The 20,940-nt window shown below is 39.4% G+C and overlaps 4 protein-coding genes across 4 annotated transcripts; all 4 read right to left on the bottom strand.

The window, feature by feature from the left end:
* Window positions 1–1,272: 1,272 nt before the first annotated feature.
* On the bottom strand, window positions 1,273–2,054 carry LOC140935035 (BTB/POZ domain-containing protein KCTD6-like). The gene has a single exon (XM_073384571.1). The coding sequence runs from the start codon at window positions 1,959–1,961 to the stop codon at window positions 1,344–1,346; it is 618 nt and encodes a 205-aa protein (XP_073240672.1). The 5' UTR covers window positions 1,962–2,054; the 3' UTR covers window positions 1,273–1,343.
* Window positions 2,055–5,617: 3,563 nt separating this feature from the next.
* Window positions 5,618–6,987, bottom strand: LOC140935034 (BTB/POZ domain-containing protein kctd15-like). Its single transcript, XM_073384570.1, has one exon. The coding sequence runs from the start codon at window positions 6,810–6,812 to the stop codon at window positions 6,174–6,176; it is 639 nt and encodes a 212-aa protein (XP_073240671.1). The 5' UTR covers window positions 6,813–6,987; the 3' UTR covers window positions 5,618–6,173.
* A 2,492-nt stretch (window positions 6,988–9,479) lies between these two features.
* On the bottom strand, window positions 9,480–10,695 carry LOC140935033 (uncharacterized). Its single transcript, XM_073384569.1, has one exon. It carries the CDS (start codon window positions 10,337–10,339, stop codon window positions 9,638–9,640), a length of 702 nt encoding a protein of 233 aa, XP_073240670.1. The 5' UTR covers window positions 10,340–10,695; the 3' UTR covers window positions 9,480–9,637.
* Window positions 10,696–18,960: 8,265 nt separating this feature from the next.
* Window positions 18,961–20,157, bottom strand: LOC140935032 (histamine H2 receptor-like). The gene has a single exon (XM_073384568.1). The coding sequence runs from the start codon at window positions 20,062–20,064 to the stop codon at window positions 19,069–19,071; it is 996 nt and encodes a 331-aa protein (XP_073240669.1). The 5' UTR covers window positions 20,065–20,157; the 3' UTR covers window positions 18,961–19,068.
* Between the last annotated feature and the right edge of the window lie 783 nt (window positions 20,158–20,940).

Genomic DNA, 20,940 nt, shown 5'->3' with positions numbered 1-20,940 from the left:
GTGCAAAGCCGTCAAGACAAAACACTGACCCAGGTGTTTCTCACACATTTGGTTGGCGTTTTTTTAAACCAAAACTACCCCAAATTCATTAGCAATGTTGTATCGAAAATTCTTGTGGAAAAAAACAATTATCAAATGTTTTATCGGATTTTGTGATCTTCCTAAAAGTGGGTCTCCTATGTTGAAAGTTGAAAATCTTTATTGCCAATTTTTCTCATGTTTCAGCGAACCGATTTTGGCGGATTTTTAGTATGTTGTTACAAAGCCATCCAACAATTAAATGGCGTTGAAAAAAATTCTGTTGCAGTTAGTTTGATGCTAAACCACAATTTGACTGGACTATATGATTTTATATAACTTGAAACTGACCTGTGGTTCAGGTATCAGGCTGGCCGAACCACTGCCCATCGCAAACCTTGCTCTGACATCTGCAAATAACGAGACTTTCATAACTGATGTTATGAGCAATACAGTACACAATACAATACATCTCGCAGACAAGATAGCTCAGAAAGACACCGAGCCTTATCATGATGTAATCACTTGGCTCAGGACACAGATCTCGTTTGAACTCTTAAGATCGGTACATGCATGTGTCAGAGGTTCGCCAACGCCGCTTCGTAGCAAGATAGAGCAATCATTAGACTGTGAAATAAATGTCGCTAGTGCGGATATCTGAAATACGTGTCTATATGCTTTTATTTAGGGCATTTTATGGACACTGGTTTAGCCGTCATTAGTATAATTCGATTGTATGGTCTTAATATCTCTGCATAATGGAATTCTTTATTTTATAGAATTTTGAACTTTTATTATGAATTATATCTATTTCCTCTTCTTTTATGTAAGGTTAAGTTACTTCTATTTTTTAGAATTTGTAAATGAATAGTTTCTTTCTTCACTTATTATATATAGGATTGTTTTTGTTCTCTAATGAAGGTCGAGGGGTTTCTTTTGTAACGGATGGAATTGTAGATAGTGTTTTGATGAATTAACTGGATTTTTTGTAACAGCAGGTTGATTGTAAATAGGATTTTAATTGAGGTTTTGTAATAAAGATTTTAATTATTATCATACAGTACGGATTATAGTAATGATGATAATAATAATAATGATAATAATAATAATAATAAACAATGATGATGACGATGACGATAATGTTGATGATGATGATAACACTACGAAGATGACAGATAAATAACCTTTATTTTGCTAAAAAGGTCTATACTTGTTTTTTTAACGGACATAGAAGTGTTGTCACACTTATAGAGAGGAAATTCGAAGATGCCACACTGACGTCAAAACCTTCTCCCAGAGACTCATTCTGTTCATTTTGTCTTCTTTCAACGACGTTTACGAAAGAAAAACCATTCATTGATGGATTTATCTTCAGGATGTGAGAGTCTCGTCATCACTTCAAACCCATGGTTTATTATTTCTTGCAGAATTGCTGCAGTTGATGAGTCTGCCTGTTCTTTATCAAAAGAAAAGATGAGAGAGCTTCCGACACAATCATGTCCCCGGAAAACTTCTTCCAGTATGGGACTCTCGGCAAACACGGTCAACAGTGTTTCCAATCCATGTTTGTCTCGGTCCAGAGTAAGACGAATGACTTGACAACTCGCAACAGGTCTTTGTGAGGACTTCACCGTTCGTAAAGCTTCGATTAGTGGATCAATTTGATAGAAATCGGCCTCTTCCATGAGCTGATCAAATTCTTGAAAACCTTCCGGTAAATTTAACTTGGAAGAGCGTAAGAAATTTAAGACGTACCGAAACATTGGGCCATCGCGATCGATAAAGAAACATCCCCGAGAATCCTTGGCAACCGGACGACGACCACTGAACATAACACCCAACATAGAATCAGGATACCTGGTCAGACTAGCCAACGATGTTGTATAAACATGGCCGCCAACGTTAATGTCGATTATCGATGGAAGTGTTTGAGCTTTCTCCATCTTCTGAAGCTGTAAAATGTAGAAAATAAGAAAAAAGAACCTCACTTCACTGTATTTTCATCAATCCCGTAATCTTAACGTCTTAGCTATTGATGTTAAGTCTGTGTCAAACTAAATAAAAATGTTTTAAAAGGCAAAACCAACTTTCTCCAAGACCTTTCCGCAGTTTGCAAGAGAATCTCTTGGCAATTTCGCAGCAAATTCGAATGTTTTACATCCAACGTCCTCTTACAAACTCTCTTTTTGGGATTTTGAGAGAGTGTAAATTAAATTTTAACAAGTATACTGGTTTAACTTAATGAAGACACGTTCCACTAACAACTTCCTGGGCTTCCTGGCCGGCGAGTAGCGAAAAAAACGCTAATTTCACCAATTCCTCTTCTTTAGACTTGTTTTCGGCTAATGGAATGGCTAAAAACGAGTTTTGTAAGGAAAAAAGACATATTTTCCGACTAATCTGACGTAATTAACCAACATTATTTTGTTTTCCACGCATGCTCTATAGCCAAAATTTAGACTTTTTGCGAATCTATTTCGACCTTTCTCTCTCGCTCTCTTTTTCCCTTCTTTTCCTTCTTTATTGGCGGTTTTTCGCCTACTTTATCGTCTCTCTTTTGCATGTAATTATGGCTGGCTAACTTTTTAGGAAAGGGACAAATTTAATTTGTTGTAGTATGTAAACAGCGAAATTGGCAGTGGATTTTTCCCCAGAATGTAACCTTTTTTGTGAGTGTAACCCCGTCAGGATTAGTCAGAATACCCAAACCGATGTATCGCCGGAAAGATCTATCTTTGCTGACGTTGTTGCTTACCGATTTATTAAATTCAATTGAATTTGGGGGGACAGAATGAAAATCAGTTAGCATAATTTTGTCATAAAAATTATTTTTATGATAATGGTAAATTGACTATCATGGAGAGTTCAACCTTAAGACCTTCGTGTGGATTGCTGATTCTTATTGTTTCTTTTATATTACTTATATTCTCGAAGATATTAGCCTTTCAAGCTACTCTGAATCTCGATTATAAATAGAGTTCATGTATCAACAAGCCCTGTGGGGACGAGGTTGTTCATGTACATATGTACCATACACCCACGATCTCTTTTCGTGAACGGTCGCTAAGTTAAAAAAGTTTTCCCATATGATTAAAACAATTCTTAATATAGACTGCTCAAGGTCACATTTCGTCGAAATACGTAGCTCTATTTGCGTGTCTCGACAAGCGAGGAAGTGCTAGATAAGCGAAAAATAACACAGCAGATCAACTGACGCGCCTAGCTATTTGTGGGGAGGGGCGCTTTCGAACTTGGCCTTCACGATGGCGTATTACTAGACGGACTACAGATTTTGGCCGTTCTGTCCCGAAGAGGGCACATTGAAGCCTCTATTAAACGGGAACTTTGCTATTGACTTCTTGATATGGCCACTGTCATTCGTGTTTTACTGAATATAATTTTGCTCGAACTCGTTTTAGTAGGGTGTGATGAAAGAAAAGAACGCTTTTGTCCACAGCATTGAACAGGGTGCTAAAACGGACATGTATTTCAAAGGGTACAGTTCGTTTAGCAGCAGCCGAATCCTGTAAAACAAAACACTGTGCCATCGGAGCCATAACAACACTGTTTTTATATAACACAGAAGAAAAAACAGAGTCAGGCATCGTGAGAAAAATTTGATTTTTTGCTATTAACAGTGGCAGAGGGAATACCGGAATTTGTTTAAAACATCTAGCCTGTGTACAGATCCCCCTTCCCTCAATTTTTGTTTTTCTGAGGGGAGGGGGGGTTCGCTACACTGGCTAATAACAACCTGCTAATCAGTTTTATAATTAGGCGTAGTCTAGTCTTAAATCGTCTGTTGTCGGAGGAAGTATGATGTCCCTGTGTCAGGAACCGATTAGCCTGGGTTAAAAATCATTACAAATGTAAGTGCTTTTGGAGTGAAATAAATTCAACTATGTGTATGAATCTAAGGTGGCTAGGATTGAATACGGAGCACCTTGCGTATGTGGTGTCGCAATAGAGTTTTCACGAGACCAGGAGCCCATGCTACTGACGAGAATCAATTTTAAAACTATTACACTCCATTAAACTAATTAATTCATAAAGAGGTACATAAATCCATGTATGTTTGTGTCTTTTCGTTACTTGACGAAAAACGAATTTCATTTACCGAAATCATTTTTCCTGTATACAAAAAACATTAGGGATTATTTCGGTAACCCTACACATAACAACTCCGGAGAAAACTCATATGACCCTGGTCTTAATTTCCCGAATTCTAACAGAATATCTTACATGACTGTTCGGTGAGCAATTACAAAACTTCGTATACAACAAGACACGACTCGTTCAAAAGCTTTTACTTACCTTAAAATGATTGTAATTTATCAAAAACAGACCATCGGTTGTTTCGCTAGCAAGCTGAATTTGCCACATCAACGATTTCCGGTTCTGTGGTAGTCAGTGACAGTAGCAAAACGTCACACGATGTTACCGAAAGGTTACCCACGCCCAGAGCGAGATCCATGGTGGGTCCTAAAGTCACAAAAACAGCTTGCTTCTCAAGGTTACCTCAATATTGGTTCACTGACGGTGATTATTTGCAATAGTTACTTTCTTGTCTGAGGGTGGTCAATGAAAACACTATTCACACATTCTGCGCAGGGATGCGCTCGATCAGAATGAATACTGCGATTTCCTGTCATGACTTTTCGGGATTCAATTTGCTGATGACCTATGTTTCCTGCTTGACGACAGCCGAAATTGAAACTACACCTATTAATTATGAACCGCGGACTCAATTTTGTCTCACTTACGTAGTCATGTATGATACGATCGACTTTTCTTGGACAAGTCTTAAAGGCGTGTGTCATAAGGTGGGTAGCCTGTTCCAGGGTTCAGATCGTGGGGACGGTGCATGACGGTGGAAAGAGATGTGAGCAGAAAAGAAAGACGTCTGATAAATATTATGTTTTACATCTATTTAGAATAAAGCGGAGATCGTCTAAAGCTCAACAGAGCTTGTTTGATCTCTTGCCTTGGATGTAATCTTAGCCGGAGTTTTGAAAACGTCATCGCCAAATGAACCAAAGTAGCTATCAGAAAAACTAAGAGTGCAGCCATTGCTTTTTTTTCTTGTACTCCTCTCCTTATCTCCGCTCTTTCTTTTTCTCCTTTCGTTTTCCTTCGTTACTGTGATTTTTGAGCTTATCAGGCTTAAGAAACCTGCATTTTGATGCCCTCTCACTCAAATGACTGCAAATTTCGTTAGGTTGCTTTTCAAAAAATCGGTTAGCCGAATTATGAGATGAGCCACATAAGCCTAACCAGCCGAAACCGGAAACGGGCTTTCAGAAAGTCTGTGTTGTTCTCCATGCCGGAGAAGAATGCTCGAACATTTCCGAAACACACAATTACGAGACAAGGAAGATAAACAATTAATTTAACGGAACGGTTAAAGGTCTTAAAGGTGTGTCTACATACAGCTTGCTGCCCTGCCTGACCCACTATGAGTCTGATCCATTAGTACTTTATGCAGGAAATGACCCATATTATGGTTTGAGTCACTGTGAACAAATGATAGAATAATTGGAATAATTGTAAAAAGATTAAAATACTTGGATATTTGGGAGTGTCTTGGACTAAGTCTATAATCAACAACCTGCCATTTGCGAGTCCTTTTGTTATCTTTGACGCTGCAATACCGTATTCTACTTTTTTTATTCTGCAAACAATACAATATTTTCATTGTTGATTTATATAGTGTAATCTTTTAATATCAGTGTGAGGCACTTCACATTAAGCGCAACTATCAGTCCTAACATTAACGGTTATAGTGCCCGTTCATGTATGATGACACTGTCAGGCACTCGAGGACGCGATAGCGGACTAACCGACAATCTTACTATTAAAAACACTAAACATTACTTAACTATAAGTTGTACCTTAACGTAAGCGAATCAAATCATGGCTTACTTGCAACATTTAGCTGTCTACAGAATTCCGTCGCCTCTTAATGGCATTTTATGGAATTTTTTTTAAGTTAAGGCAGTTGAACGTACCCCTAACAAGTTTCATTTGTCTTTATCACACATTTGAGTACAAAGTTAGTCCCTTTTTCTAACTGAAAATTCTTCTTATTCTTGAAGAGCAAGAGTGATGATAATTATTCTCTCTTGTGTAGAGCCAATGCATTGTGTCTTTCGACACTACTTTCGCACAAACACCCAGACTTGACTTGCATTACCATCTAAGAAGAAATCTGACATCTTGACCTCAAAGCCCTCGTTGACGACGTGTTGGAGAAAAGCATCCAGTTGCTCCAACTTAAGCGGAACTGTAGCTTGCCCTCCCTCGACAACTCCCTTAGCAGTACTGAAGTTATAAGCAGGACCTTTTGCAATGGAACCTCCGAGCAAACGTATATTGGGTACGAGTTGTTGAAGCATTCCTAATCCGCCAGCTAACACTAGCTTTGTCCCGGAGCTGTAAAAGAGTCGTAAAATCTCTGGGCCAGAATCGACAGATTGATGGGATTCTTTAGCTTTCTTGACTTCTTCTTGTAAAGATTTGATTTTGTAGAAATTTGCCTCTATCTCGAGCTGTTCAAACTCTTTAAAATCGTCGGGCAAGACCAGCTTACGGGTTCGCAAGAAGTTTAAGACGTGCTTGAATAATACACCATCTCGATCGATGAAGTAGCTTCCCTTTGGGTCTTTGGGTACGCTGCTCTCTCCATTGAAAATCTCTGCAAGTTTTGAGTCAGAATACTGTGTTATAGTGTAGAGGGTGGTGGTATAAACCTGTCCCCCTACGTTGAGGGTAACAACTTTTGGAGGCTCAGTCATATCTGCAGCAATTAAGAGTGCAAATGCCGCCGACTCACCAATAAGTAGACCTTGCAAAATTGATTGACACTATAAAAGCACATGAGGTTGACTCAATATTTGAATAAAACCTTTTGTCACGCAAGCAAAAGAATTTGCCATGGTCTCTAATTGCCGATCAGAAAAGTTTTCCAAAACATCTTGTTTCACCTCTTTCTCTTTCAGATAATATACCGATGTTACTATGATGCTACTGACAAAGCTTTTCAATTAACACTCGAGAAATTAGCAGGTGCTTCTCGAAAATCAGTGTTCCTTTAATAAGATACTGCATGTGATACTCGCCTATCCATTGAGCTCCATTTATATCAAACCACTTGGAAAAAATTCATTACAGTAAATAAAAGCACTCATAGCATGGCTTCAGATATTACCCCTTCATCCATACCGAAGCCTTTATGGTTTTTGTAAAGAAAGTTTTTTGAAAAACAAACAAAATTTGGCCTAGTACGAACAGGGCCTTAGTCTTCAGGCATGTCTCGGCCCTCTCCCCCAAAATAAGGATCACTTTCTTCTTATTCAAAGCGAGTAAAACCGCTGGCCGTAGATCATATTTAAAGGAAACTATCAATCGAACGTGAAGCCAATTGAGTACGACGATTACTTAATTAGGATATTACCAGTCTCACAACTGAATCAGTCAGCAGACCCTGCAGACCTGAAAATGGTATTTTTGACCTTTAATGACGTTTGGTTTTTCTTTTCCATATCTTATACTTTGATTGGGCTCATAGACGGAGTAGGGTTTTCATTTTCACAGGGAATAAAGGACTCTAACATGTGTCTAAAAGTAAACCGACAGAGAAAACGATGTGACATAAGCCTAGAATGAGAGTTGCTCGCTCCGGGTTATGGGTTCCTGGCCCTAGGGGGGAGGGGGGGAGGAGGGACTCCCATTTAAAAGTGACGGGGATGTTCATCGGAAAATTCAAATTAAAGGGACACTGTCCCGATTATGCGCACGCGCGAGCGTCATCTGTTTTTTCTTCAAAAGACAATAGAACTGTCAAATTGACTCGACAAGATTTCCTTCCGGACCGCACCGCCAACAGAGATTTGTTGTTTATATTCTCAAGTAATATTTTAGACTTTCGAAGAAGTCTTTCGTCTTATATAAAAATTTGGCTCGCGGTTCGAAGACTCATCGCGATTTTATCGCTAGCTGGGCCGCCTCGCGACCCGAAAATCTCGTTCCGCTCGCTTTAAAAACATATTTTCTAATTTGAAACTCGTGTCAGAGGTCAATCGCTCCAAGTCCAGTAATATCTGCCTGATTTGCTCGCGTTCTAGCCTCAAACGTTTGAAAGACATAAATAAAAATGCAATCTCAACGCTATGAATCGTCACAAAGGTTAGTCAAAAATGATATTATGATTTCATGTCAATAGTTTTTCAAAACATGTAGCGCCTGTTTGTTTGATTTTGTCGGCCGTAGGGAGATTCATTTAAAAGATTACTGACGTGTCGTTGCAAAACATTCTGCTTCACGAAGCTCTCCTCCACAAGATCTCCTCAGTCACATCAATGTCTCAACGGTTTCTTTCTTTCAGTCTTTATTGTTGCTGTTTCATTTCTGCGTATTCCTTTCACAATTATCTGAGCTTGTATGGAAGCTAGCAGAAGAAAAAAGCCTTCAATCGGCATTAAAGTGCTTCCAATCTTTTGGTCCTCCGGCCAACGGCAATAAAAGTAACGCCAAAAAATCCAGATTTTGCCCAAATCGAAAGTTAACAGGAACAATATATCATTGATCTATAATCCTGAGAAGTTTTAGTGTCGTATTGAACCCGGCCAAGCGCGATGCAAACGGATTTTTCAAGATTCTCTTACTCTCCTCGCATCTTTTGATTTCGCGACATCCTGTCCAAAAATCAAAGTTTGGTGCATGCGTAGTAACGGGATACTGTTCCTTTAAACCCCTAAGGAGACAAATGTGGGTGTGGCTCCAGTTTAAACTAACCCCTAAGGGAGATTTCTGTGTTGTCAATGTGAGGGCATTTTTTGTAAATTTCTTTATGTACAGTACTAACCGATACCTGAATGGGCAAACATTATAATAGTGACGCTCCATCCCAAACACATAAAAGTGAGACCAAAATCTGCAAACATTTACACCCCAAAGCGATACGACGAGCATCCCCGTCACTTTTTTACGGGAGTCCCCCAGAGGTTCCTGGTTGGAAGCCCGTACGAAACACTGACTACTACGTCATTTTTGTTTGCCAAGTGGCTCAGAGTATAAATTGCTTATTTCAGCCTCGAAAATCATGAGCAAGCAATGTCCCTTTAAATGCCTCTTCCTTTAGGTCTCCAGATACTGAATCAACGATATACCAATCAGTAAGTTCGGTAATTGAACGCCTATTTTAACAGGTGCGTTTAAACCTTGATCCGTTGTTTGTTTGAACCACCAGATTGCCCTACAGTCATGAAAAGGCAATATTCATGCCTTTGACTTGTTATTTGATTTTAGATTTTATCCTACGATATTTCAGTGGTGTCAAATACTTTTACCAAAGATATTGTAATAATTACATTTTAACTGCTGGTAAAAGTGAGTTTTATTTATAACAACACTTTTTTATTCTTTTTTTTTTTTTTTTTTTCATATTACCCGATGAGTGAGTGCGGTCATCTTTTGGCCACACGAAACAGAACTGTAGTAATAAAACCATGCACTACCTCTGAAGTCAGCGAAGTCTTGAATATTTTCACCAGTTCGTCCTTAACTCGGTCTTTACTCATTTTGTCCTTCGTATTTCATTACATTTCACATTCATAAGGCCTTAAATTTTTGGTAAACGAATTTCGATGTATTTTTTTAAAGTCTGTTTTTGATGGTCCTCCATAAAGCTCTTTCTTTTGTGTTTGCTGCTTCCTGCCTCTCTCCTCATATATCTAACCGTATCAAAGGAAATCGGTGGAAGCTCTAACACACTACTTTTGCTTTGATGACTGTGCTCGAGTTCAGACACGTTATCGCCTTTGTTTGCCATCATAACCTGCACTAAAGCTGGTGCAACTAGTCTTCGTGGTGTAACCTCCAAACCTGGGAACTCAACCGTCTGTTTGTCAGCTATGGCATTCCGTTGCTCTGCTAAGCAGCAATCGGCACACGGACCTATGACATCGCAGTATTCCTTTCCAAAACCGCACGAGCGACGCTCCTTAACTTGAGGTCGAACACTGATTTGTTCGGAGAGCAATCCACCGCATTTAGCGCACTTTGAATTTTGAGACAAGCCTGGAGGCTGGCTTTTGTTACTCCTTGTAGAATTCCACGCTCTTGGCTTAATCGACTTCTGTTTATGTTTATGCCAATATTGAATCCCCCCTGAGAGTTTGTCTGCATAACTTTGAAACCGAAGCCTTTCTCTTGCATTAACTTGTGACGATGCCTGGCTCCAGTCTTTGTGTTTTCCAGAAGAACGGTGATCGTCAATCAGTTTTGGAAGAGTTGAACGTTGAAAGCATTCTCTGTATGGCATACTGTCAGCTTGAAATCACTTCATTATGAAACCTGACAACGTAGTAAGCAATCACTGAGTTCATAAATCATAGTCATCATAGAAGAGGTACATCCTGTTGATGTAATCTGAAAGGTTATAGCGTATACCATACAGGTTCCTAGTGTTTGTTCATATCATTTGCTCAATTTATGACGCTCCTGTTTACGATGTTGAGCGAATGTCCGTGCTAAGCTACCAACTAATTAAAATTCATTCTCTTAATGCGATGTTTTGGAATAAAGCTAATACCACAATTGACTGAAGGTCACGCATGCCTGAATCGGATTAAAATACTCCGCATTTCTTTTGTCTTGAGAAAAGCACTCGTGGGACAAATATGGCAACCGCATGTTTGCTGAACCACAGTATCAGTTAAATATAAATAAAGTTTTATTAAGAGCCAAGAAAAATAACCACAGCCTCACTTCCTAGTTAGACCTAACTTAGTAAACCTGCGAGCAGGCTTACTTGTGCGAATTCGGGAAACACTTCGGCGGCACTATTCCTCGCTGATGTCGAATCTACCCGCAGGCTAGTCTCGCTCTATCGTATGATTGCTCGATTTAATAATAAAGTGGAGCAGTTTGGTTTCCACCCGGGCCAGTTCGGGTCATCCCAGCGTCAGCTTGCTGACTTGGCTTTCAGTCCTTTTACTTTCCAATGAAATTGTATTAGCTTTAAATGTGTCTGATGTGTGGATAATGAAATGCGTGCGATATCTGCGATATCTTTGTAATAGTTTCCAACCATAAATCTCCGTACATAGTTCACGTTAGTTGGTAGCCTGTTCCAGGCGTTCAGACAGTAAAGCGCGGAAGAAAAATTCGCAAATAAGAAAAAAAACTAGCTGTAGTCCTCCCTCGTCCCTTCCTCCCCCCCCTCCCTCGTTTTCCAGGTATACAATTTAACTCGCTCCCCACTCACCGCCACGCTCTATTCCCTGAACGCCTGTAACAGGCTGGCAAGCACACTCTCGTCAGCCTTGGTAATCACTCTACTTTTTGTAATTTTCGTCCGTTACTCACCCCGTCTGGGATTGAAGTTGTGCTATATTCAATACAGTTTTTGTACTGGACACATCATTGTTAGGTACTGGAAACTGAGCACTCACGCGATCAATCAGACTTGATACCTTGAAATTTGATCTGAAGAGGTGCACAGGTTAACTGATTAAGATCGGAGAAAAGTCCAAGAAGACAATTGCTGATTTACTGAGACCAACCGGTGTATGGCAATGAGGACACGGTTAACTCAGTATTGGTTTGCCCTGTCACACTGAGTAGAACCGTGTACTAAACTCAAACGAAGCCTGTGAACTGACATGGACAATCACAATCTTAAGTGCAGACGAACGATAACAGATGCATTCCGTATCGCCGACAGCGATGTTCTTGGCCCTTCTGCCTTGAAACGAAACAACTTGAATGGATCCCGTTATGTCAGCAGGAGAGCAAAACGTTTTCTTCCATCTATTCCTCGCATTGAAGTTAAAGGTGACCGTGACAATAGGTCTTTGCGATGTGATGGCCCCGAAAGTAAAACTGTCAGAGCTTGTAATCAACAATTTTCTTCGCCAACGACTCAAGCAAAACAACTGATGCCAACAAATGTTACACAGTTCTGGCTTCAGCGCAAACCTTCTCTTGCAATTCATCCATCAACGTTTTACCACGATATCGACGCTTTTTCGATTGAGATGATTCGAGAACACAATCAACCACAGCTTGTACTTCCTTCTTCGAGAGGCAAACTCAAGTGATTATTTAAATTGATGTAATTTTTGCCATAACATGGATGCTCTAATTTACGTTCATCATTCCATGCAAAACCTAAAACTCTCAAATTCGACGAAAGCTGACTTGACCGTGTTTTAATTAGCTCTAGTTCAATCCTAAAATCAGTTATGGGTAATTACAGGCACACGCCAAGCTTTTGAGGTCGACTGACGCTTGTGGGCGCTCCTGAATGCGCTGAATTGGAAATCAGACCTCTAGTATACCATACTTTCAGAGTATACTCTCTTCATATTTCTCTTATATACCATTACAGGTATGTGTGTCGAAGAGGAAACGAGTGATTCGCGAAATAAAAAATCTACGTTCATTCTATCGATTTTATACGCTACAATTAAATCTATTTTGCATACACTCTTTTTTTTTATAAGAATATATTTTATAAGAATATCGAGGCTGAAATTTGCGAAATTTTAAGAACATTTTAAGAATAAAGCCGAGGCTGAGTGAGATTTTGAGAAGGATAGATATAATTTTGTGTGTTGAAACATCTGTAAATACAATACAATTTTACGTTTTTAACTTAACCGTATTAAATTATTCCTTTCTCTAAACGGCGAAACTAGCCAACAAAACGAAAAAACCTGCACTAGCTATAGCAAAATGTTCAACGCTAATGACAGTTCGATGAACGGTACGTGTAACACATATGTACAGTATTCAGCACAGATCTAGATACCAAACACTTGTAATTGATACCCCAATAAATTCTAAAACGGAAATGTCATAAGCTATAATTTAAGAATAATACAAGAATATTTTCAGCCTAAAATCGGCAGAAAAATAAGAATATTCAGCCTGGGCCGGAAAGACAATATTCTTATAAAAAAAAAAAGAGCGTGAATTCAATTGAGTTTACCGTAAACGCTTGGATTAGAACATAGAACCGTCCTTTAAATAAGGCCTGCACTTTTAATTAGCGTTCCCACCCTCCCTTTAAAATAAATAGGATATTCCCACACACGCGGATTTGTGTTTCTTTTTACATATACAATCTAGTTACGGTTATGGCAGTTTCATTCTTGAGCGCTAGTTTCTTAATTTAAACTGTTTAGATTTCCCGCATATGTTGTTGTAGCAATTTATCGGATACAGTATTTTTACCAGCTCATGCTTTGATACACTGTTTGTAAAGTGCATAAAAGACTATAGAAATTGTATAACTGGGGCACAAATGAGGTAACTTCTTTACCGAATAATACGCATATTTTATAAATGTTAAACAGGGCTCGATGATATATTTGTAGCTCCTCATTCGCAAATTCGTCGCGGTATATTAAAGGGAATAAATAGGATAGGAATGATAGAAGGGTTACATATCGATACATAAAAGGGACGTATAAGTTGATATTTGAGTACGAAAATCCAAGGTAAAAAGCTAACCTACTCAAAATTACAGTTTCCGTCTGAAAATCTTGCAGCTCAAAATGACGCTGAATGTTTAATTGGTAATTGGTCATTCTTATCTTAGTTTTCATAACGAGTGATTTTTTTTTCAACATTAAACATGAGAATTGCTTCTTTTTCAGTTTACAAACCTGTTTCGTGCTGAAGTTAATAAACTATATGGAAAAAGGCTAATTTGAAACAAATTGGTAACTTTCTTTAACCCTTTGACCCTTTGGTGACGGCCTAAGAGTAGCGAAAAAGCCGCATTTTTCACCAGTTCTTCTTATTTTGACTGGTCTCTGGTTAACTAGCATAAAAATGGCTGAACTTGAGAATTGCAACCGAAAAAGGGCGTATCTTACAGCCCTTTTTTTTTTTCTCGCAAGCGCACAAAAAGTTTGGACCGTGGGAACCGATTTCCGGATCTTTCTCTCCCGCTCTCTTCTTTTCCGTAGCCTTTCTTCTTTATAATAAGTTTTTTTGGCCACTTTATCGTCTTTCTTTTACATGGAACTAAGGTTGCTTAACTTTGAAGAAAGGGACAAATTTACTCTTCAAAGAGTAGAAGGTAAACAGCAAAATTGGTAGTGGATTCCCCCCCCCCCCCCAAAAAAAAAAAGTTACCTTTTTGGTGAGTGGAACTCTGTTAGGATTGTTAAGATTACTGATCCAAAACGAGGTATCGTTGGAAAGATCTATATTTGCTGACGCGTTGTTGTATCCGTTCCGGGTGGAACGAAAACGACTAAAGCAGTCGTCAAAGGGTTAACTATAATTGAATAAGAGTTACTCGGTTTGAAAGAAGAACTGAGTCGAGTTTAAAATTAATGATACTTTTTTTGACAGAAAACAAAACAAAAAAAAAACAACATTAATTTTTTCAACGTGTGAGTGTCTCTTATTCGGGGTTAAGTATAAATCTGATCGCAGAAGCTGTAATGGCACCTTATTTTTCAGCCAGTTGTCCTTTAAGCTGTTGGGATAACGCGGTCGCGAACTCAACATGATTACTAGACTTTCTCAAAGCCGGTTTCGCAGTCAACTTAATTGTGACAAGCCCACATGATTGCAAACCTCAAAAGAAACGCCCCCGTATTAAGCCACACTCTAACCGCTGTGATTGGTTAATTACTGCTCATTCAGGGATTTCAGTAAAAAATTTAACTGTCTTGTTTTTAAAGCGATTGAACTATGTCTTATTAAAAAATTTTACTGACTATCACTAGTATCGCTGTATGTTGTTCTTCCAAGGCTCCTGGTCCCCAGTTGGTCTTGATATTTTAAAATGACTTTCTGATCTCAAGATCGTAGAATTATAAACTATGTTTTATTAGTCTCATCTTTGTTGCTGATTGTTAAGAGGCTTCCCCTCGCCCACGCAAAATCCTTTTCGACAGTTTCAAGCCGCATCCAAAGTTCTTTGATGTCTTCATGTAACGCTGCAATTGTCTCATCGTTTGTTTGGCAACAGGAAGTAAAGCTTGCACATCGCTTCAAAGTAGACAAAGTGTTATCGGCCTTTGTAGTTGGGGTAGGCGTCTTTGTATGGAATTCCCTTAAATCTCCGTCTGCGTTTAAACTATTGAAGGTAGCATCCAAATCATTGGCCAGTTCAGATGCATTTTCATGTATCGTACACAAGCGTGGATGAAACCCCAGAACCCGGTGTCGCTTGGCCCTAGATTTTGTAGTCATCTGTCTGTACGCGAAACAATCTGCTAGTCTTCTGAGCATTGCATTCCTGCTGTTTTGGGTTTGAGGACTATTTTCTTGTTGCACGATGTTAATATGAGGCTTAACGTTAACAACAATACCTCTTTTCCTTTTCTCTTTTTTGTACTTTTCTCCATCGCCGTCTTTTTTCAACTCGGAAAGATCGCCTTTGTTCGGCCAGCAGTTACTTTCTCGACTTTTCTTAGCTATTGGTGACAATGGTAGCATTCCTCTAGCATAGTGTCTCCATGGTGGTTCGTTCATTTCGGTCAAGTAAACGTCGCTTCTTACAACTTTTAGACCTGTAATAAACGGCGCTTTCAAGTCGAATATCAACCCATCACTGATTATTGATTCAGAAAGACCCCGGTTAGGTTTCTTTGGCGAGTGCCACCTTGAACCGCGTAAGTGTAAAATGTAACCTTGTTAAAGGTTTATAGCGTTGGTGATCAATTCTGGCGGCTTGAGACTATTTGTGAAACAGTACTAGAAGTAACAGTGATAGAAGACACAACTCGCGGCAGTTTATGCCGCAGCTTAAACTGGTATGATGTCTCCAATACTTGACGTTTCCCACGGGCCAGTTGACCAAGAATAGTTGTCGTTCGATGGTTTTAAACACGTTGCAAACGCAAACAGACGATGTGATACATTGTAAAGACTATAAACAACTCGTTTGATGCCTTTAAAGTGTTCGAATTTCTTCGGTACTGCCTCTTTCTTCTCGGCCTTGTGGGCACTGGTAGGCACAGGTCTTAGTTTGTTAACCCACGGAAACTTTTAAAAGACTGGAGACGTCGACTGATGAAACTAGACGAGACCGATATTCGTCAAAGCAACCGACTTCGCTTTTGTGAAGTCATTCGTAGCTGGTTGTCATTTATAATTACTCTACCTGTTTCGCGGCCCTTAATCAAGCTGTCTGACCAAAGAAGATCGGTGGATTGCCGTCAGGAGGTCTCCGAGTACAAATCGAGGAAACTACATTTGATTCATCTCGACAAGACTGGATTATGCCTTCCACCGACGGCTTTCATTTGTCCTATGTTCCTGGCAGTGTTAACATAGCGTAAATTAGTTGTCTTTTGTTTGTAAATGATGGTGTTTCGTGGTATTACACGCTTGGCTGATCAACTTTGTGTTGACATTCACCTGTTGTTAATCAAGATCTTTTGTAAGCTGGATGACGCTAAGAGTCTTGTCATTGAAATAAATATGATGGAAAAAGCCATCAACATGTTCAATGAACTACGAATGACGACAATTATGTCAAAGCATAGCGATACGAAGTACTATAGTACTTTTGTTCCAATTGTTCCTAGTATACAGTTGACCGTTCATTACAGATTATTACTCTACTCAGATATTTTTGGCGTCGTTTGAAGTGGTTATTTATTATATGAAGGGGTTGTTAAGTGTTTGTTTAGGATTTGCGCTTTTTGACCTTTATTTTGGGTTCAAAGAAAGTTCCTGCAGCCTTTATGGTCTTCCCTAATCTCACAGTTTAACAACATTTACACCTCAGACGTGACTCTGGTCCGGTGAGCTTTCGCGCAGTACCATGCCTATATTCAACCGAGTTTCTTCCCATTGGTCAAAGTCGGTCTTTTTCCCTATCACTTTTCCTTCTAGTTTCCTTTCTTGTTAGTTAGCGAATAGCATCGCCACTTTAGGACTGCTTTGTTAAGTTCTGTTATCTTTTAATTAACATTAAAAGTGATTTATCCTGATCGTAAGGTAATTCACTTTTTGAGTATTGCCGAAACGTGCGTCGACAACACTCTCACGTTTTGAGCCCTTGTCAGTGCCTATTTCCCATGCCACAAGTCACTGCGGAAAATCTTTCCTTATACTGCGTTCCTCTCTCTCTCCATTCCAAACGTAGGACGGAGAAGCCCTCAAGCCTGTGAGTTGGCTAGGCGAGACAGGTGGTTACCGTGTGTAAGCCAGGGAACACCGCGAATATAGGTGATGGAGCCATTCTGACAGGGTCCTTAAACCTTTCCCTGGTGTCTTGAGAGGTGGCTTAATGACGTCGAAAATGTTTGTAACGTTAACCAAGTTTTACGTAGTTTAATGGCCCTAGCTCCCAGTAGTCTTCTGAAGCTTAGTGGTAATGCATCTGGGGTCGTAGATCAGGGCCACTCAATGACTGTTTCCTCCTCAATACATTGAAAACACTTTTTAGGCTATCCAGAGTGCTTTTACACAGCCTGTTTAGATCTATAAAAATGTATTCTAAGTGGCGCTATATAATTTGTATTTGTTCGATCATCCTAGGAGTACTTGAGTCTTTTCGAAATTAAAAAGGCTTCGTTATTATTATTCCCGAAAGTTTTAGACGCAATTTAAAGTTTTACGAAAGTAAAAACTTTTCTGATACCTCTCTCTTTTCGAATCCGACAATTTTAACTTTTCTTTTTCTACGAAAAAATAGCTTAACCTGGAAGTGGCGGATCCGAGGGAGGGGCCTGGAAGGGGCTGAACCCCCCCTCTTATTTTGGACGAAACTGAGGCCCGAAGGGCCGAAAAAGATTTTTTTAGACCGCCTCCCTTATCTCAGGGTCTGGATGACCGGCTCCCCCCCCCCCCACTTATCTGAAGGTCTGGATCAGCCACTGCCAGGGGAGTGAAATGCGAAAAATTATACTTTAGAAAATAGTAGGGAATCTGTTAGGTAAGTTTCGAAAATTGTGCATGAACGGAACGGTAATCTATGAATTTTTAGCCTTCCTTACTTCCTCGAGCTGTAGAAAATTATATGCTATTTTTTGCTTCTTAAAACAGATATTAAACAGAAAACACTCGTTCGGTGTCCCTGATAAATTCCACTCCTGTTGGAAGTATAATTTGTTAAAAAAAATGTATGAAAATCTTGAACGCAGTTCGCATTAAAAAAAAAAGCGTGAGAGGAAAATAATGATTTTAGGCATTTTCACGTGACACCTAAATTTCCGTTTTCCTTGGTACAAAGTTGACCAAGATGGAGGTTGAGTTAATTTTTGTTTTTATTTTTGACAACTCGTCTCGATTAGCTACGCTAACTCCTGTAAGTGTGGTTTGTCAATGTTTATAATATATATATTTTTATATTATATATATTTTTGATAGATCAGAGAATATTCCGTAAATACGGTGACCAATTTTAAAATCGCTCTTTTTGCTTTTTGTCGTTTTTTGCACTATACACTAGGAAAACAGGAAAACAGCTCGTTAAACATGTAGCAGACTGAAAACAAAGGGTAATGGCCAGTGTGTTATTTCAAACTTAGAGAAAACACCGTTACTTTATATTACAAACTGAAAGAGGAATGGAGGGGGTAAGGCTCGAGGGAAGAGGCCAAGGGCTTAACATCACCCTCCACTACGTCCTATAATAGATGGTAAAATGCCATTCTTCTTATGAGTTTCCGACGCTGCTTTATCAAACGTAAATGTCATCGGAATAAGTTTAACCTGTTTCAAACGTCGCCGGGTAAATATAGCTCCCCTTAAAAGACCTTAAATAGATTACGACTATTCCCTCATTTTCCTTCAAGGAAAGTAGAGCAAGCGAAACGCGAGCGCGCGATTTTCACGCGCGTTCTCGTTTTGCTCGCCCTACTATCCCTGAGGGAAAATGAGGGGCTACTGGTAGTATAGACATCAAACGTTTGCGTGGGAGGCCAGTTCTAAGCTGGATCGACTTTAACACGACTCCAACGAGGTGCTCTTCATAACAATTTATTTACCAATTTTGAACATAAACATTTAAAGTTGCTTTAATACTTTACATACAGAACTATTGAAATTGCCAGTACAAGTATCTTGTCTTTATGACGGAGTGGGTGTAGAAGCGCGACGAAAGCTTCGCATTTCGAATGAATACACATACTGCCGCTGTTTACCCCCTTTCTTTCCACAAGTAACAATCCACAGAAACGCTCTTCTGCAATTTCTCAACCGCCATGAATAGATGAACGGATTCATAGAGCTGTTTGCTAAAATAAGCAAAAACTGAAGGTCACGAGCCCACAAAATAAGGTCACAATTACATGTGTTACACAAATTGATAATATATATGAGAGCGCACGCGGGAAAATAACATGAAATAAATAAAACTAACATGATGAGTAGAGTTTTGGTTATCTTTTGCTCCCATCTCATCGTACATTTCTTGACACGATTTTCTTCTGTGCTGTCATGTAGTTTGTCCCATTCGCGTACTTGACGACGAAATATTTTGTAAATCCGTATATAGGCAAACAATAGGACGAGAAATGTCAATGCCACAGCAGTGTTAGCAAAGAGAAAGGCGTAGTGATAGAATCCAATATATAGGTAAGCAAACGGAAAACTCAGTGAAAGGGTCCATACTGTACCACAAGCCATCGCCGCACGCATCGTGTTCAGTTTAGCTCTGTATCGAAAAGGTGAACTAATAGCGAGGTAGCGATCGACAGTTAACGCGGCCAAGCTTAGTACTGAAGCAGTACAGGAGATGAAGAATGGTATATGAACAGATGGAATATAAAGTGTTTCGTAGTCAAGTAGCCCAAGTGCGTTCTTCATGTGGTAGAAAGCTGATAGAGGATCGGTGACCAGTCCTACTAGTAAATCAGCCATGGCAAGGTTTGCAACAAAGTACATAAACGGAGAACGTAAATCTTTGTTGGGATCAATGAAAACAGCTAAAACCACGAGCAAATTTCCCGGCACCGTAATAAGACAAAGAAAAGCTGAAACTCCTCCTGTTACATATGGCAGAAAAAAAGGTACAGTAGAGTTGAGGCATGGCGATGTAGAAAAGATGTCCGGCGCACGTTCCATTTTGGACGTACTGCGATTCTTTTGTCGGGGAAAAATTCTTAAACCAAGAACGTCAGTTAACAATAGACTCCAACATGGCCCAGCTCCAGGATAAACAGATTAAAAAGAAAGGGGACGTGACCTCTCGAAATGTGGTTGACAGCGTTGAAGCGAATGGATATTACGCTACAGGAAACATTGCACGAGTTTTGGATTTCGAGTTGAAGCAATGTTATGGGTCAAGCAAACGTCTGCTGTGTCTTTTTGTTTAAACAGACTTGAAGTTTTTCACTTGGTTGCGCTCCCTTAACAAATAAATAAATAATTTGTTGGGTTAAACAAAATAAAAAGGAAGTAATATAAGAAAAGATGCCAAATAAAAAAAAATTATCAAGATCAGCTGCCCAAACTAGCCTGAGGCGTCACCATACAGGCACCAGACATTTGGCGATAAGCCGTTTCCGAGTGAGTATCCCGGAAAAAGTATACTATAGTTTTTATTCCTAAGCGTTTCTCGTTTCTTTATTGTTATTTCTAGTATTTTGATTACCTCTTCCGCTGGTATTAGCCCTGGGGGTACTCACTATAATGGCCCGCTATACGTATGGAGGCTCCGCCCAAAGGGGTACCTTTTTCAGCCTTCAGTTTTTTAGAAGGCCGGGTAAATAGTTTTCTAGTAAAGTATATGAAAGGGTAGGGGAATCTGTCATTTCGGTCTATAATTAAGAAGGGCCTAAAAAGGTCCAAAAGGGATAACAAATTCATTTTCAAGGCAGAGAAAAAGTCGAGGAACCTCCTTGTCTTGTGATTTAAGTGATAGGACAGTGTTAAAAGGGATGCAGAATTCTAAACTACGTATGTAAAAGGAGTACCATTTGTCAATAGAAGGTTTATATA

Source organism: Porites lutea, chromosome 4, assembly GCF_958299795.1.
Source record: "Porites lutea chromosome 4, jaPorLute2.1, whole genome shotgun sequence".
In the NCBI taxonomy this organism is placed as follows: domain Eukaryota; kingdom Metazoa; phylum Cnidaria; class Anthozoa; order Scleractinia; family Poritidae; genus Porites; species Porites lutea.
This window is presented reverse-complemented; position numbering and strand designations above follow the sequence as displayed.